This window comes from Medicago truncatula, chromosome 8, assembly GCF_003473485.1.
Source record: "Medicago truncatula cultivar Jemalong A17 chromosome 8, MtrunA17r5.0-ANR, whole genome shotgun sequence".
Lineage (NCBI taxonomy): Eukaryota > Viridiplantae > Streptophyta > Magnoliopsida > Fabales > Fabaceae > Medicago > Medicago truncatula.
In genome coordinates, this window is record NC_053049.1 from 1,703,075 (window position 1) to 1,722,143 (window position 19,069).

Sequence of the window (19,069 nt, forward strand, 5' to 3'; positions counted from 1 at the left end):
TTATTGGATCTGGTTGGAGGAGTATCTCTGGCATCTGAGATTTTTTTTTTTGAAACGGCAAATAAGTGAAAATGGAGGTCAGAGAACAAGGGAGTTTTTATAGTTAAACCTACCTACTTGCTCCTTTCTAAATTGATTTTCATGTGTCACGATAAACTTCCAATGGAGGCATTTTGGTTAAAAAAAACATTTGGAAAAGCAAGACACCTTCAAAGGTTTGTGCATTCTCATGGAAACTAGCTTTTGATAGGGTCGGGTAGGCCACAACAAGTGCATAATTTCTATCGCGTAATTTTTTTTTTTTGGGCTAAATTACCTTTTTGTCCTCTAACTATTTAATTGGTATCAGATTGATCCTCTAACTAAAAATTAATTTATTTCGGTTCTCTAAGTTTCTCACCGTTACTACATTTAGTCCTTTCTGTTAGTTTTATTCAAATAAACGTTAGGGTTTGTGAATTGTGGGTCCCCTAACTTTATTTATTAGTATCATTTTGGTCTTATGCCTTATTAATGTATTATATGATTAAATAGTGACTGATATTATTAGTAACCGTTATGGTTCATATGTATGTGTGAAACAGGAGGTCTGGTGCCCACATAACACAAACCCTAACGTTTATTTGAATAAAACTAACAGAAATGACTAAATGTAGTAACGGTGAGAAACTTAGAGGACCGAAATAAATCAATTTTTAGTTAGAGGACCAATCTGATACCAATTAAATAGTTAGAGGACCAAAAATGTAATTAAGCCTTTTTTTTTTATCTCATGAGAGCTAGAGTTGATTACAAATTTCTTTTTCTGAATTGGTTAGCTAAAAATATTAGATTTTTTAGTGATCCATTTTGGTAGAGATTTATTTAACAATAATATAAAATTATCTTAAGATTATAGTTTCCATCACAATAATAGAAACTCCAAACCCATTTCTATTTTTTTTCAATGAAAGTCAAAGTTCTAAAGGGGGGTAAACTAATGTAACTTATTACCCTTTCTGGGTATTGCATAAGCGTGCTTTGAACTAACAAATCCTCGTTGATGCTCAAGAAGATAAAATACACGTAGGAAGAAAAGTTTAGGAGATGTGAGACTCCTCGTTGATGCTTCAAGTGTCCGCCTTCCTCTTGATCCGCCAAGTTTTGAATGAACGTTCATGTATGGAAAGAGCTATATTTATAGGCATATTTCCTACTAAGTTTGGATTGAAATTCTAGGCTTTTCCTCAACCCATATGGAAAATACAACAAAAAGTTGTATTTTATTAGAACAACACACGTAGGGCGCGTGGACCTAGGCTCAGGGTGCATGGCAGCTGGGGTGAGTGCCCTCGGTCTCAGGTGCGAAAATCACATTTTTTTGTCGTTCTTTGAGTGTTTTTCTTCTTCGACTTGATCTTGGGACAAATTTTCCCCACCTTTAATGTCTTCAAAGCCTTATTAAATCTTACCAATCTTCATTCCACTCCTTCTGAATTTTCCATGTGGTGCCTTGCTTGCCGAATTACATGATTTTTTTTCATAAAAAATTAAAATCACCACTGAAATTGTTTGGTTTAGGTAAGAAACATAATTGCACGACTCAATTGAAAACATCACAAATCATCCCTTAAACCATAAACAATTTCTCTAAAATTCTTCTATAATAACTCAATTATCTAATAAACTTCCTCAGAATCATATTGAAAAAATCGTAAGATGACATGTCATCAGTGAACTAAAAAATCTGAGAGAGAATACACCATATAAGAATGAAAGGTTGATTTCTCGTCTCATTAAGGAATTGATGTTATTTTATTAGTGATGATGATATTGATGTTAACTTGAACTTGCATGTTTAATATTTAGAATACTTGAATAAGTAATTAATAAATGAGGAGTGTTATTTGAACAACCAATTTGATTACAACTTATTTGACAACCATAATTTACAAAGAAAAAGTTGTATTCGCACGGAAACCATAACAATAGAGAGATAAAGTGAAAAATAATGTGAGTATGAGAGAGAATGTTGTCACAAAATTTGTCACCAAATGGATGTTAAAATATCATTTCTCTTAATAAAATCTATCTTCGTCATTTTTATCTCCATGTTATCTCACATTACTTTTATCGATTATTTTTATATCATTTAAAACTTATGAAAGAAAACCAACCAATTATTAACATTAGAATATAATCATTATTGAACGATATAGTATCACTCAACTTCATGTGGACACAATAAAACCCATACTTACTTTTGATCCTGTATAAAAATGCTCGATCAAAATGAGTAGTTAACATAATATCCAACTTTTTTTTAATTTATGAAAAATTTAGTTCTCTTTACCAAAGGATGTGATGATATATGTTATCAAATAAGACAAGACTTTAGAAATAAAGTGATCGTTGTCATGTCATTAATGAACCTTATAGTGAATGTTGAATCAATCATTAACATCAAATTCAGTTCAAACACTCAATGATTTTCACTCAGCCAATGTATTTACAAATGTTTTCCAATCCAAGAGAACCTCTCAAGAAAACTCTCACCAATGATCATCAACCCTAAAGTTACTTTCTTTGATTTCTCAAGTTTCTCTCTCTTGAAGCTCTCCCTCAAAATCGAACATTGAGGCCTTGAATAGTACTCATATACTGTCAAAATCATGTCACGGTTTGTTAAAATTGTGCCACGATGAAACTCGTATACAGTACAATGCTACATCTTAATCAAAAAAATCGTTCCATAATTTGTCTTCGAGTGGCTTTCTTCTATTCTACCTCAAAAATCATGTCATGATTCTCAACTCTGAATTACTCAATTTTGAGTCAATTCAACATTTATCATCAAAGAGTTAACAAAGAAAAATACAAAAAATAACACTTACAAAAATTACAAAACACTCATAAGCAAAATAGAGAAAGACAAAAACTTTGGTCCATTCTAATAATATTAAAAAAAAGGGGACTTCTATGGTGTAGTCAAGAAAATGACTTTTTTGAAAAAGTCATTTTGTTCAGCCATTAACATAGTTGTTGATGCCATGTCAGCTAATGTCTTTGTGATGGACATTGTAAAACCAAATTTTACTTTATTATAAATCAGTCCTTATACAAAATATTAATTACTTTTGATTTATTAACTTATTTTATTTAAAATACAATTTTTTTTTTATTTCATCTGTTCAGTTTTGTTCGTCCTTTTAGAACCAAATCAAAAAATTTGTTCGTCCTTTCTTCTTCTTCATCTGCAAATTCATTTTTCTTCATCTTCGTCCCAAAATCGAAAACACGTTCATCACACAAAAATCGTTCCAAACCCAATTCAAAATCGAAATCGAAATCCATTCAAAATATTGAGTTCATCATCTCAAAATCGAAGACATGTTCTTCCATTCAAAATCGAAAACATGTTCTTCCATGCAGTTTGAAATCGAAATCCAATTCCGCTTTGAACCAGTTCGTATGATTCACTCCTCCCTTGTTCCCAAATCGTTCTCAAATCACAAAGATTGAGGCGAGGTTCAGTTTGTTCATTTCAGTTTGTTTGTTCCTTCAGTTATTTAGTTTTTTGTGTATATTTTTTTGGGGTTTTCTGGTTTTGTTTCGAGTTTTTGGGGTTTAGTTGTGCAATTCAGATTCCATATCTTTTATCGAGTTCTATGTCAAAATTTACTCTTACAATTAGGTTTTTATGATAATCTATTTCGCTTTAAAACCTAATTTCAAAACTACTGGTTAGATCCCTTTTCTTTGGTAAATTTAATTTCAAGAATTGCATGCTATATATCTATTTTGCTAAAAAAACATCAGTATTTCTCATTTTAATGTCTTGATTTCATTTTTTTTCTTCTTAATTTTGAAAGTGTTGTGGTGTTTTTTTTTTTTTTTTGGTACAAAAGTGTTGTGGTGTTTTAATTAGTTGTTTGGAAGAGTTAACTCTTAGGTGTGTTTCTATCAAAGTATGGTGTTACTTTACTTTTTCAATTATTTCCACAGTTGCAAAATAACTATGAATTTTCTTAATGGTTTCATTTTCTGGTTGTGGTATCTCTCGACAGTGTTGTAATCATCCATATATTATTGATGAATCCCTGCAACCTTTACTACTAAAGGGCCTTGAGGAAGTTGTGTATCCGAGTCAAAAAAGAAAAAGCAGTTGCATTTCTGAATGTCGGAATAAAAGCAAGTGGCAAGCTGCAACTACTTGATTCAATGCTCACGGAGTTGATAACAAATAAATTAAGGGCACTCATACTTTTTCAGGTATGTTGTCTACAAGTTTCTTTCCATGCTTCATAAAGTTGCTGACCTGAGAAACACTATTGTTTAGGATAATATATGAGTTAGCATAAAATTGCCATTCATATGAAAGAATTGATAATTGTCTTATGGCTTCCAAGAAGCAAACTGTCACGAAGATATTTAACGACAAGAATAATGAGCGATTTTTCTTTTTGATGGAAACAAGTGTCTGTCATCCTAGCATAAAATTGTCATCAGTTGACACTACAATTATATATGACAGTGATTTTTCTTTTTAATTTCAAGAATTGCATGTTATATATCTATTTTGCTGAGTTTGTTAATGATTCAATTCATTTGCAGGGTAGAACTGATTCATGTTTCAGTTTGTTACTCATTCATTCATGTCCAAGACTCGCCTTCCAGTTCTATTATCGCGTGTTGGTGCTGGCTGCTCGCAACTGCTCTCATATATGCAGGCTTTCAAGGTCAGGCTTTTCCGTGAATCCTTTCAAGTTCTAACTAATTTTTAACATGCCTAATATTCTTTAACATGCCTAATTTTTAACATAAAATTAGCAGATCCAAAGACTTCGGAGGAGCAACAGAGTTGCATCAGAGGACATGCCTAATTTTTGTCTCTTGAGGTAGGGGCCGGTGTTAATAGGTGCTGCTGCTGGTGTGGTGTGTGATTTTCTGCTAATTTTCGCAGGCCTATGTCAGTCTTCTGCTGCTTGCGGTTGGTTTTCTTGGTGTTCCAATTCTGTTCGGTTTTGGAAGGGTTGGGGGCTGTTTAGTTCGGCATTCTATCTAAGTTTGGGAAAATTTGTTGTTGGCAGCAGTGCTGCATTTTTGTGCTGGCAGCAGAGAAGGAGTTTTCATGTCACAGGGAATCCTTGTCATAGGGATTTTGAGGTAGGGGTATGCTTTCGGTTTTCTATTGTCTGTTGGTATACTTCGGCCTCATTATTTAGAATCGTTTTGGGAGCTTGGGCTGTTGGTGTTCCGTATATTTGCGGCGCCATTTGTATCTTTTCTTTAGTTCGACTCTCATGTGCATTGTGCGGATTATTTATGTGATATTTTTGTCTTTATACTGATAGTAGAACTCAAAATTGAAAAACAAATGACTTATTTTAGCATCAATAGACGGTGTGGAACCAAAGGAAATGTACAAACAAATTTGTCATTTTATTCTTTATATAGTTGGAGCTGTTTTTGTCCTTGTCTACGTTTTCACTGTTGTTTCTTGTTGATAGATATGAGGAACCGACAAATGATGGTAAATGATTGGTTCAAATTTTTTTTTTTGTTGCAATATAGAGTTGATAAGTCAACAATTTAATAAGTCTGTGCTAGTATGTTAGTAGTATTGAATATGAATATGATTGGTGCTTATTATTTTTTTAAGGATCAGTAAAAGGAAATAAGGAATGATATATATACGTGAAAAATTGAATGAGGAATGAATCAGTATATAGTTGAATTGCAACTTAGCATGGATTTTTTTCTCAATCACGTGAATTTGACAGATTGAAATAAACAATTACATGAATTTTGCACAAGGCCTAACGAAGGCAAATACATGATTTTGACAGATCTCAATTACATCAGCAAAGTTTATTAAGTATTTTTGGGAGAGTTGCAAAGTTTGCAATAATGCAGTGACACGTTTTTTGGAATTTTTTACTCCCTCCGTCTTATTATATTAGTCGTTTAAGGTTTGTGCACGATTATTAAGGAAATGATTAATTGTGTTGATTTCAATGGTAAAATTAGTAGCATTTACTAAAACACCCTTATTAATTGTAGTTAGTGAAATAGTTACTCCCTCCGGTCCTAAATATAAGCAAATTTGACTTTTTAGGTTCATTCAATTAATGATGTATGTGGTCTATAATATGGTCCACATACATAATTAACTTAATGAATCTAAAAAGCTAAATTTGTTTATATTTAGGACCGGAGGGAGTAAGTTTTATGAAATTTAATAAATAAGGGTATACTAGTGGAAAAAAGTAATAAATGTTGCATTGGTATTGTAAAGTGACAATTATTGTGAAACGGATGGGAAAAAGGGAAAAAAGTATATTTTTATTTTTTGAAAACAAAGTGTGCATTTGTGAACCTATTGGGAAAAAGGGAAACTGCTTTGACAGAGGAAAATGTATGGGGAAGGTAGAATATAATGCTAATGATGATACTGCATATTAATGACAAAGGATCAGTGGGAAAGCAAAAGGACGTGACAATTGTTTGGAAGATGTAAATAATTGGGTGTGCATTAATTAATCTCTTTAGGAGATTGTTTAAATTAATTAAAAAGTGAAAATGACGGCTATACCCATAAAATAAGGGATTTAGTGAGAAATTAGAAGGGTAATTATGAGAGAGAATGGTAGTAATCAGTTTTCTAATGATAGTAGTAGAAGTCGTAGATGGGAAGAGTTTAGTCTAGTTATTAGTGGATTTTAAGTGATTTATGGGAACATATGTAACCGTAATTATCAATGAAAAATACAATAAAGTACTCAACTGAGGTTCAGGATTTATGTACTATTTGTTGATTTTACTCTTTAATTATTTTAGGGAAATGTTAACTAGTGCCCCCAGGGCATTGGTTAAGGACTTTAAATGGTAATTTTTTATGAAAGTTTGTGTAATCAGTGCATTGGAAATTGAAAATTTTGACATTTTAAAAGAATAATTACTTAATTTAGCATGCTTAAAGAGTGCCCCGGGGGCACTCGTTAACAAGACCCTTATATTTTATTATTTGATTTCTTATATTATTCTTGTGTTAGAAATGCATTTTTTAAAGTGCTCAATTAAAAGAAAAAATTTAAATATTTGTGCCATTGTTAATTTTAATCTGAGCCACTGACCGACACAATTGAGCGATGAAGAAAATTTAACCTATATGGGACATTGTTAATTTTATTCTGAGACACTGACTGACACAATTGAGCGATGAATAATATTTAACCTATCTGAGACATTGTTAATTTTATTCAGAGACATTGACTGACACGATTGAGAGATGAAAAATATTTAAATATCTGGGACATTGTTAAATAGTCCCTAAACCCTCGCAGTAGTTAGTTTATTTGTTATGAAAACTAACCTCTAAATAAACCTTAAACCCTAATGTAGTAGTAGTTAGTTAGTTTGTAGGGAACTACACTTCTCCGGTGACTAAAACGTGGCTAGAATTTGAACACCAACACGTAGAATCAATCAGACCGTTCAAAACGACCTTAGTAGATCTATAAGGATATAGGAACTAAAATTTCTCAGACTAGATTCCCAGAGTCAAGTCAATCAGACGAACTATCCCCTCTGAAACTAGTCAACTTATGAACTACACTCCTCCGGTGACTGAAACATGACTAGAATCTGAACGGAAGCAAGTACAATCAATCAGATCATTGAAAACGACCTTAGTATACCTATAAGGATATAGGAACTGAAATTTCTCAGATCGGATTCTCAGAGGTAAGTCGATCGGACGAACTATCCCCTTAGAAACTACACTCCTCCGGTGACTGAAACGTGGCTAGAATATGAACGACGACAAGTATAATCAATTTGACCGTTTAAAACGGCCTTAGGCACCGTTTGGCTAGACTTATTTTTGATCTTAAAGCTACTTTAAAATAAAGATAAAATAAAGCTCTTTAAGAAAAAAGGTAAAGTTGTTTGGTTTCTTTATTTTTTTTAGTTCTAACGTTATTTTTAAGTTAAAAATTGTTTGGCAAAATATTGTACAAAACTTTGAATTTATTATTTTTTTGTGCTGTCCGGGATTCGAACCCGTGACCTTGCATATATTATGCATTGTCTATATCAACTGAGTTAAGCTCACGAGTACAAAACTTTGAATTTATTACAAATTAACATAATAAATAAAAAATGTTTAAAATATTTCTTTTAAGGGAAAAATGTTTAAAATATAAAAGATATACGGTGTATATATATAAAGAAAATATTTTGTTTTTTCTTTTTCAATTATATTGTATAACAAATTTTGTTATAAGAATACCATATTTTTGGTGTCATTTAAAAAATAAGAATTTATATTATATGATATTATATTTGTTACATCGTTGGTGTCAATGAAAAAGATATGTTATATGATATTATATGAGAAACACAAACAAATCAACCCTCTGGAGTTACACAATATCACGACAAAATTAGAAACAATTAATCTGTCATTGTATTGTACATATGCTCGTACTGTGTTTTAGGGGTGTTTCCACAAGCTCAACAAAGTCTTGAATTGGTATGATAAGTGAACCCTAAAGGAAGATGAAGATGAAGAAGTTTTTCAGATTTTCTTTTAATTTTACAATTAACAATTTGATTTTGATGTTTTGATGCATAAGTTTTACTAAAGAATTTTGGAGAGAATAGGAGGAAGAAATCTGGAATTTTGATAAGCTATAAGGAATTTGTGCGATGGGGAAGATGGAATGAATTGGTTGTATCCAATTTAGATGCATAAGTTTTAAGAATAAAAAAAAATAACAAAAATGTTTAATTTTGATTTAATCAAGGACACATTTGCGATAAGTAAAAATATAGTGGTACACAATATGAACAAATGTACAATACACACTATAATTTGATGTGACATTCATTAAATACACAAATGCATTATGATTGGTCATTCTAATGACTTCACCAAAAAAGTCATTCTAACAACTTCACCATAGAATTTTCCTAAAATCTTTTCCTCCAAGTCCCCAAACCCCAATCGCCCAAACGGACTCTCCGCTTCTCCGTTCAATCGCTGCCATCGCCAACTGTAATCGCCGCTTTCAACACTTCCGTTCAACTCCTTCCCCAGGTTCTCTCTCTCTCTCTCTCTCTCACTTTTTCGAGTTCCTCTTCCATAACCTAATTGAAACCATTCGATGAAACCAATTTATGCAAGAGATATCTTTCTAATTACCCATTCACCTGTGTTAATTAGTGTCTATTAATCTTTCTTTATTAACAACGTCTTTGATTAATTTGTGAAGGAATTTGAATTTGAAGTAGAAGAAAGATGGGTGAAAGGAAGGTTTTGAACAAGTATTACCCACCGGATTTCGATCCGGCTAAGCTTCCTCGGGTAAGAAGGCCGGAGAATCTGCAAATCAATGTTCGTATGATGCTTCCGATGAGCATTCGATGCAATACCTGCGGGAATTACATTTATAAAGGAACCAAGTTCAACTCCAGAAAAGAAGATGTTATTGGGGAGGTATAATTATTTTCTCAGAAAATTTTGAACATGTTCAATTTTTGATTTTTCGTGTTTTGTATCTGTTTTTCAGTGTTATTTGATATTGGATTTAGGGAAGCTTGGTAAAGTTTGTTTGTGATTTGTGTTTAGATTCCAATTTTACTTCATCTGTAGTTTAGAAATTGATTTTGATTAAATTGATTTTGTAGAATTGATTTTAATCTAAAGTGGGTTGAATGTGAAGTTATTTATGTTTGGATATAGTCATGTAGAAGTAAATTGAACAATAAACTTGAGTGTAAATATCACTTTTGCTTTCAAAAGCTACACATCCTAGCTTCAAGTTAGAATCAATTTTAGAGGCAAAATCAGTTTCAGTCACATCACTCAAACATGTCTAAATCAGTGTTATCAAATTCGAATCACTTTTGGCTCTCCCTACTGTGAAACCAAACATGCACTAAGTGCCACGTTTAAACTATTTGTTTGTCTCATATTATTTGCCATTCTAGATTACCAATGAAGTACTAGCGTGTATACCCGTGCGGGGCACGGGGAAAATTGTTTTTTGAATGAAATTTAAAATAAGATATTTTATAAGACATATCTAAAATCATTATAATTTTGACGTAAAGTTTTAAGAATATACTAAAATTAACAGATATGTAGAATGCAGAAGATTGTAGATTTATGTAAGTGTGTGATCAACAAAGTATTGATATTGGTTTAGAAGAAGAGTTTGATTAGTTAAAGTTGGAGGAATCAAGCTTGAGCAGTTGAGATTGAGGTTATGAAATTAATACATACACATTTATACCAGACATCAATCCTTAAAAGCAATTTTTTAAGTTATATAAAAAATTACAATATAAAAACAAAACAATATAAAACAACAGCTTTGAAATGAAGAAAAAAACTGAGGGGCATAAGTTATAAGTTAGAATTACAAATAAAGCAAGGCTCTGCTGCACATTAAAATAAAACCCAATAAGAACAAAAAGCTGCAGAGTATATAACAACATAAGTCAAAACAAATAAACTAATAGATTTAAAATACATGCATGAAGCAACCATTGTGATTCAAGAAAGTACACTTCGGTAGTTTAATCCAACCATAGTAGAGAAAAAAAGTTTCTCAACACCTTAGCACACCCATAAAAAAACAGAGGATCACAAAATATTAGAAGTGAAGGACGCAGAGAAGAATTGGGGAAAACACATACATTGAAGGAATGAGTCCTTCCAAAGTACAGTAAGAAAAGCCTGCTCAATAGTGACAGAATCGTTAACAGGAAGAAAATATAAAAAGGTTTCATTAAAAGAAATAAGTCAAAAGCATTGAAGAAAATACCTTTTGTTACAGATTGCTACAAAGTCCAGTAAGATGCTCAATATCAAAAGAACAGGGAATTCCACCTAAAAAGATAGATTAAGAAACCCATCAATCCAAGCTTATAAAATTTATAGTAAATGACAAAATTAGAAGTATTACATTTTTAATATGTGATCAACCAACAAATATATATAAGTATCGAACCTTACAAACATTATTTAAAACTAAAACCAGCAAAATAAGCTAATTAAAATATATACCACACCAATTTCTCAACTAAACAAATGAATTTATCAAATTGAACTTGACATATAATTCATAGATAAACAAAAAGAAGATTAAGATGGAGTTGAAATCATCACACACTCACATAAGACATATAATTTACATAAATTACGAATAAAAAAGCAAAACCCGAAAGGACAAAAATTGCATACCATAAACTTATACATTTGATGAAATATATCAACACCTTTGTTACAAAGGGATCTTTCTTGATTTCCTGGAGTTGACAAAAAAAGAGAAAAATAGAGGAAAAGCCACATAGAAAAACAAAAATAGAATAGAGTTTAAATTAAAGTGAATAACAAAAGGTGTAGAAGAACAGGCCTCAATCATGCATCACGTTGTAGCTGTATATTTTTCTGTAAGAATGTACAACAATACAAACAAAAGCTAGAAAAACACCCCTGAATAATTATCGAATTAAAGGAATGAGACACCCCTGAATAATTTTAATTGCAACAGCTGAAGAAAACACAGGAAGATGCAACAAAGTGAGAAAGAGAAAGAAGAGGAAGATAAATTGACGATTATCTAGAGAATGGGGATACATAAAGCCCCTTTTAATTTAGAGTTCCAATTCCATTCCTTTTCTCGATGTCTTTTAGCATTGATGGGAATTGAGGATTGGGATGGGAGGAGAGGAACAGAAGCGGTGAGGGCGGTTTTGCAAAGGAATACACGTTGTTAACATTGAAAACACGCATGTGTGATTATGTTTGTATCGAAAGAAAAGTTCAAAAATACCATTAAAAATTTCTAATTAACAAATAAAATAAATTAAAAAACAATTAAAAGATAATTAAGGAAATCATACTACTTATAGCAATTTTAAAAGAAGTAAGCATTCTTAGAAGATGACAAATGGCAAACTTGCCAAAATACTAAGTTTGCTTTATTATTATCTATAGATTACTTAATTACTTGTTTCAATTATCATATCCTTATTTATTGCAACTCAACTCACCTAACTACTCCTTTGACTATTACTTAACTACTCCTGTGCATAATGGATGGAGTATGATTTTCTGAGTTTCTTGTTGCTTTATATGTGATTTGGTTTTGATTATGATATTGAGTTTGAGTTTATCTTGTTTGATATTTTTTGTGCAGACATATCTGGGAATTCAAATTTTCAGATTCTATTTCAAATGCACCCGGTGTTCGGCTGAACTTACCATGAAGACTGATCCGCAGAATTCAGATTATGTTGTTGAGTCTGGTGCTACCAGAAATTTTGAACCTTGGCGTGCAGAGGATGAGGAAACTGATGAAATGAAAAAGAAGAGGGAAGCCGAAGAAATGGGAGATGCAATGAAGTCGTTAGAGAATAGAACCCTGGATTCCAAAAGAGAGATGGACATCCTTGCTGCACTGGATGAGATGAAGTCAATGAAGGTATAATCATTGTTGTATCTTTAATGCATCTTGCAACATGTTTGATTAGATAGTTGTGCATAAATGATTCTCTATGGATCTTTATATTATAATTTTAGAATATAGTGCTGCCTAAAATATATGACATGCTTTTTCTGGGATCATTTATTCTTATTATAATTAACTCTGTTCATATATCTGAAGTCTGTCCATTGTACTAATATCTGATGAGAATCTCTTTTGTTTTCCAGTCTAGGCATGCAACTGTCAGTGTTGCTGAAATGCTTGTGGCGTTGCAACGTACAGCAGCGGACAAGGTATGATAAAGCTTGCTATATAATAGTATTTTCTGTGTGAGAAGATTCCTGTTTGAAGGAAGGGATTGTTACGCATTACAAAAGAGGCATAAATATCAGTTGAATTTTTTGAAATTTGTTTGACATCTAGTTTAGTTGTTACTATGAAGCACATTCAAACACATGGACACTAGATGACTAGACTCAACTATTGACACGACAATTATGATTATCTCCTCTTACCTACTCACTTTTTTTTTCTCTTCTTGAATGGCATATAGTATGTTAATTGTGATGTTTAATATTTCTTCCATTACCAGAATTCGAACCCTGGAACTTTACCTCCTTAAATCCGTAAGCTCAACCAAGTGAACTACCCATCTCTCCCCTCCCCCTCCCCCTCTTAGGCTTTGTTTGCGAGTTTGGAGGGGAAGGGAAGGAAAGGCTTTGGGGGGACAAAATTATAGAGGAAAATTGAGAAATCTTTCACATTTTTTGAAAGAGTATTTTTTTAGAGAGTGATAAATTAATACATATCATTAATATATGTTTAATTTTAAAAATATTATAACAACATATATTAAATTTGAAGAATTCATATAAACCCTCTTAAACCCCCCAAAACCCTCCTCCAATACAATTTTTAAGTTCCCCCAAATGAGGAGGGTTTTATATTTTGAAGAAAAATAAGCCCTCCAAAGCCCCTCTTCCCAATGTCCTCTATTTCTTCCACTTACTCCTTCCTATTTTTCCAAGCCTTTCCTTTCCTTCCCCTCCAAACTCGCAAACAAAGCCTTAGGCTTTGTTTGGGAGTTTGGAAGGGACAGGAAGGAAGGGCTTTGGGAATATATAAAGGGAAATAGATAAATCTTTCGCATTTTTTTGAAAGATTATTTATTTAGAGAATGATAAACCAATGCTTATGATTCATATATATTTAATATTAAGAATACTATAACATCATAGATAGATTAAATTTGAAGAATTCATATAAACCCTCTTCCAAATTCCAATACAACTATTTAGTTCCTCCAAATGAGGAGGGTTTTGTATCATGAAGAAAAATTACCCCTCCCCCCCCCAAAGCCCTCCTCTCCGAATGTCCTCAATTTCTTCCACTTGCTCCTTCCTTTTTTCCAAACCCCTCCCCTCCAAACTCGCAAACAAAACCTTACTCACTTGATATGCTAAATGTCAATATGGGCGGGGAACATGATCAACAGGAGAGTATCAAAATCTTCTAACTAGAGCTGGAGAATTTCTTTTAACATTTGGTATAATCTTGTAATGCAATGTTGACATTCAAAACTTAATTAAATTCGAGATTAGAGAGAGTGAGAGCTGAGAGGACATAGAAGAGAAAGAGCACTTCCGTCATTCTTAACTGAATCAATAACAGAGAGCAAACATGAAAAGCCTCTTTCCAACTTCCAAGGGTGTCCCTCTTGTATTTTCTCTATCATAACAGAGCCCTTGCTCTGTTTTCAATATTAACAAATCTCAAAACCTCACTTCTACCCTTTCATAGAGTCCTACTATTTATAGTATATATCCTTTGTTAAACGACTTATAACTATCCAACCACTCCACTTTAACAATTATAACTAACTATTCTTTGGCTCCTTTGAGCTTCTGTAAGAGAAAACTTGGCCCTTGATGGGAACTTAAGGTTGCAAACTCTAACTTATGCCTTTTAATTGATAAACCTGAACTTCAGCAGTTTAAGACAACCACAATAAAAATTCGAGTTGTGGGCTATGACATAAATCGCGCATGTAGTTCTATTTCTATGGCATTCTTTATTTCTTACTTTTCCATTCCCCTCTTGATATTTTGAGTAAAGCTCTGTTATTTTATGTTCGTAGGAGAAAAGAATTGAAGAAGAAGATGAAGCACTGATAAAATCAATTTTCTCGAATGTGAGTATTTCTGTCCTATACTTCCAGTTACCCTTTTTATTTTAACCACTTCCAACGTCAGTTTATTCTCTTGAAATTAATCTATATGGTTTGTTTTGTACTATCTTAAACAGAAGTCAGAAGTTCCTATCAGCAGAATTCGTGATGAAGATATTGAAGACGAAGAGGAATTGTTTCAGTTTTCAAATGGACATGGTGAAACATCCAATGATAATCCAAAGGTACCAAAATGTCAAGTAGTAATTGTCTAATAGATTTTCTTTACTGTCTTTGCCGTCCTAATAAATTATTGCAGTATAATTGTTAAGAACCTCGCTTCTAATAATTTTCATACCACCCTCTTATTCTCAACTGTTGAAATCTCTTCCCTCATATCAACATTGATTTCTGAATCCAGAGGTGGTTTCTCTGTATTATCCGGTCTAATATCCTCCCGCAGATCATAACAATTTTTCATTTGTTGCTTTAAATTGGATCTACAACAATGAACAACAAAACAAACAGTTCACATAAATGAATGTCATCACAACAAATTAACAATACACAACTGTATGATATACAAATAAATACCCAAACTGTATATCTACATTCTCATCAACATATTTGCTGGTAAAATCCAACTCGATACGTTTGAGGAAAGCGGTTGGAATCTTATCTCCAGACTTCTTGACAGCAACCACACAAAAAACTAAAAAAAAAAAAAAAAAAAAAATTCAAGTCAATTCCAAACTTGCGATGATCGATAGAAAAAAGGAAAAACAAACAAGTTTTTATTTTGAGTAATAAAAAACAAACAGTTATTAACAAAAAAAAAAAATAGAAACATAAACGAAAGGAAGAGTTCACTACTGTATTCGCTGCCAACAAGGTAATGGAACCCAAGTCCACCATTTTCGTAACTGAATTTTTTCTTCGAACCAAAAGGAAAAAATTTATCCCAGATAGGAAGTTCGTGGACCATACGCTTTGCTATTCCACTAAAATCACCAACGGAATTGGCATACTCAGCGATGATGCGTGGGTTGCGGCGGATAGTTCTGTTGGGGTTGTGATCTACGTCGCGTCTGGGAACTATGAAGCTGTACATCAATGATTGTTTTAGTGTCATGGTCGGTTTCGGTTTGAGAGAGAAAAAGTGGTGAAGAAGGAATAAGTAGAATTTAAATTTAAAAAGACTAAAACTTCCGTTGATATACCATGAAGTTTGAATTTACCATGAAATTTTAGTCTTTTTTTGTGTTGTTGCTGTCAAGAAGTCTGCAGATAAGATACCAACCTCTTTCCTCCAACGTATCGAGTTGGCTTTTACCAACAAATATGTTGATGAGAATGTAGATATACAGTTTGGGTATTTATTTGCATATCATACAGCTGTGTATTGCTAATTTTTTGTGATGACATTCATTTATGTGAACTATTTGTTTTGTTGTTCATCGTTGTAGATCCAACTTAAAGCAACAAATGAAAAATTGTTATGATCAGCGGGAGGATATTAGACAGGATAATACAGTGAAACCACCTCTGGATTCAGAAAACAATGCTGATATGAGGGAAGAGATTATGAGGATATTAGACAGGATAATCCAGGAGCTTAAATCTTCAGCCTTTGTTATGACATTTGAACTAAGTCTGATCTAACATTTTCGTCAACTATCCCGGAAGTCGTTTCTTGACTTTCTTTTTCTGAACCAGATATTATTCTCTGCAAATTTGATTTCACTATTTGTTCAGAACTTTTGAATGACATGCTTTACTACATTTGGAAGATGTTTATATTTTGTTTTAGTTATATTAACTGCACTCTTGAAACTTGAAGTTCTTTTGGATTTACAAAAATTAGCATTTATTACAAAGATGCCTAATTTCTCATTTCCATAGGATGTTGAAATCATATGATAACTGTTTAAACTTTGTTTGTTTATATCTTCCTGCAGAGGCAAAAAATTTCCGAAGATCTTCCTCGAAAAGCAACTGACACCTTGACAAAAGCCAGTTTGGATGATTCTGACAAACAAGGTATATGCCATTTCTTAACATGTTTTTAAGCAAAGCAATTAGATACATCAAACTTTATTAATGCACACAGTAATTAGTCATATCATCACTGCAAGTGTATTTTATATTGTAAATGAAGTAACATTGAGGAGAGGCTGCAAATCAATTTGAGAGACTATCTTCAGCTGTATAGCATATCTATTGTTCATCTTCAATATCTCAAATTCCGAGTCGCACACTTACAATGAAGTAGTATTAATCAAAGAAATTTATCCACATTAACCATCTGTTTGACTTGCCATTGACTCTAGTTTTAATCAAAAGAGACGTATCCACATTAACCATCTGTTTTTTTATTAACCATCTGTTTGCCCACCATTCACATCTGCACTGTTTCATTTTTAATTGGACTCTACCAGAATAGTCTAACTTTCTATTTTTGGTGGATGGGGGTTTTTATGATACCATCGACAATATGAGAATCTAACACATTATGCCATCTGTTATTTATGCAGAAAAATTGACCGCCGGTCGTCGAAAGTCTAATCCCTTGGTGACGATTGCTGTTATTAAGAAACCAGGGATCTCTAATGTTAGAAGTGCTGAAGAAGACAAACAAAAGAAAAAAGAGGAAGATAATAAAACAAATACTACTTGGGGGACTACTATCTCTGTGTCAAAGCTATGGAAGTAGTGACGAGGAATAGTTTTCATAAACAGTTGGGATGACTATGTATTCAACAGTTGCTTCCAATGGATTGTATATTGTGATTCAGAACATAGATTCTTAGTTTTCAAGTTTTTGCAAATTTCATGTTGTCATATTGTTCAAGATTAATGGAGAAAATGAAGAAAAGGAATTTGACTCAATTCTTGTTTTCCCTTTTTGTTTTTTAATGTTGGGTTACTCCTGTCTTGTTCTTCAACCTCTATTGAATTTTGTTGGAAATTTTATTGTGATGTTATCGCTCGAGATTCAAACTGTAGATCTCAGTGTTGTAATCAATAGTGTTGAAAAGTCTGAATTAAATTGAGTAGACTTGGGACTTACGAGTGTACTCTTGTCTAGGTCTCAAGTTTGAATCCTTGAGATGTCAACAATTTTTATGCGGGGCCAGTGCCCCTAACTTCAGTTTCTCCTCCACTAATGGACCGTGAGATTGTTCGGTTTCTAATTGTTTTTGAGTTTAAGCCTGGATATGCTTTTAAAGAAATACTAGAGATAACAATAATTAAAGAATTTAGAACTTAAAGTGCATTATACAACATTTTGTATATCCAAATATTGATTTCACAAAAATTTATCACTCAGTTTACTCACCTTTAATACTTATTCTTGTATTGTAGTATGTGATCATTGTTAACTGAACTAAAGGGGCCAAGCCCCTAGAACAAGAAAACTACAAGGTCTTATACAAAAGGAGTTGTACAAGTTTACACATGTTAAGAAATTCAAAATAATAAATTTGTATCGAAATTTATGTATTTTATATTAAATATTTAACTTTTTAATAAATAATTGTTACTTTTTAATAAAGAAATTTCTACTTTTAGTTGTTTCAACGTGTGCAATATTGTACATGTTTGCCAAATCCATTTTTAAAAAGACTTTAGAAATAAAAGGTGGATGTAATAATCACAATCCTGATTTATTCATCTTGGTGTTATCGGTATGTGATTTATTCATCTTGGAATTAGGAAGCATATCTTAAACTTGACAAGTCAAAATAAGAAGTTAGGCTATTACTTTAAGAATCTACCACTTTCACCTTTCTGAGTATTATTATATTCATAATTTCATCAATCAATATAAAGTAATTTCAAAGAGCTATTGGCTAGATCCTCTACAGCCTTACAACTCAAATCCAATTAAATGTCAGTCATTGGATTAATCTAATGGGCTTAGCAATTGGATCAATCCAACCACCAATATCAGACCAATCCTATCCAACCTGGAGGAATAACATATGACTCACCCACAATACTACACATATTGAAGTGAACAAAAAACTATGTAAATGTTTTATGTAAATGTTGTTATAGATATTTCTCCAAAGGAATGAAGATAGAAAATTTGCTTAAGAACCCTTCATCTCAGTTGGAAAAGGGAAAAATATTACATAAACCATCTTTCAAAAGTTCACATCACTAGCTTGCACTGATCATGCAATAGTAACATAATAATACACTCTTAATGGCCATTATAATACAACAGAAACAACTAAACAAGATACCAAAAAGAAGCATGCACAACAATAAGCAACTGTTTTTTCACAGCTTCTGCTACCACCTAAACATGGCCATAGTTAAAATACTACTCATTGGGAATTACAGCGAGTTCGACAAAATTACGGTGACGTGAATTCGTTGAGGCTCCAAAGTACTCCCTCCGTCCCTATATCTA

General features: G+C 32.4%; 1 protein-coding gene across 1 annotated transcript; it reads left to right on the forward strand.

Annotated features, from left to right (window-relative positions):
• Positions 1-8,920: 8,920 nt before the first annotated feature.
• LOC11434991 (splicing factor YJU2) lies at positions 8,921-17,562 on the forward strand. Its single transcript, XM_003626707.4, has 8 exons — positions 8,921-9,082; positions 9,258-9,481; positions 12,192-12,476; positions 12,707-12,772; positions 14,617-14,670; positions 14,784-14,891; positions 16,605-16,686; positions 17,181-17,562. The coding sequence occupies exons 2-8, from the start codon at positions 9,284-9,286 to the stop codon at positions 17,357-17,359; spliced, it is 972 nt and encodes a 323-aa protein (XP_003626755.1). The 5' UTR covers positions 8,921-9,082; positions 9,258-9,283; the 3' UTR covers positions 17,360-17,562.
• The last annotated feature ends 1,507 nt before the right edge of the window (positions 17,563-19,069 follow it).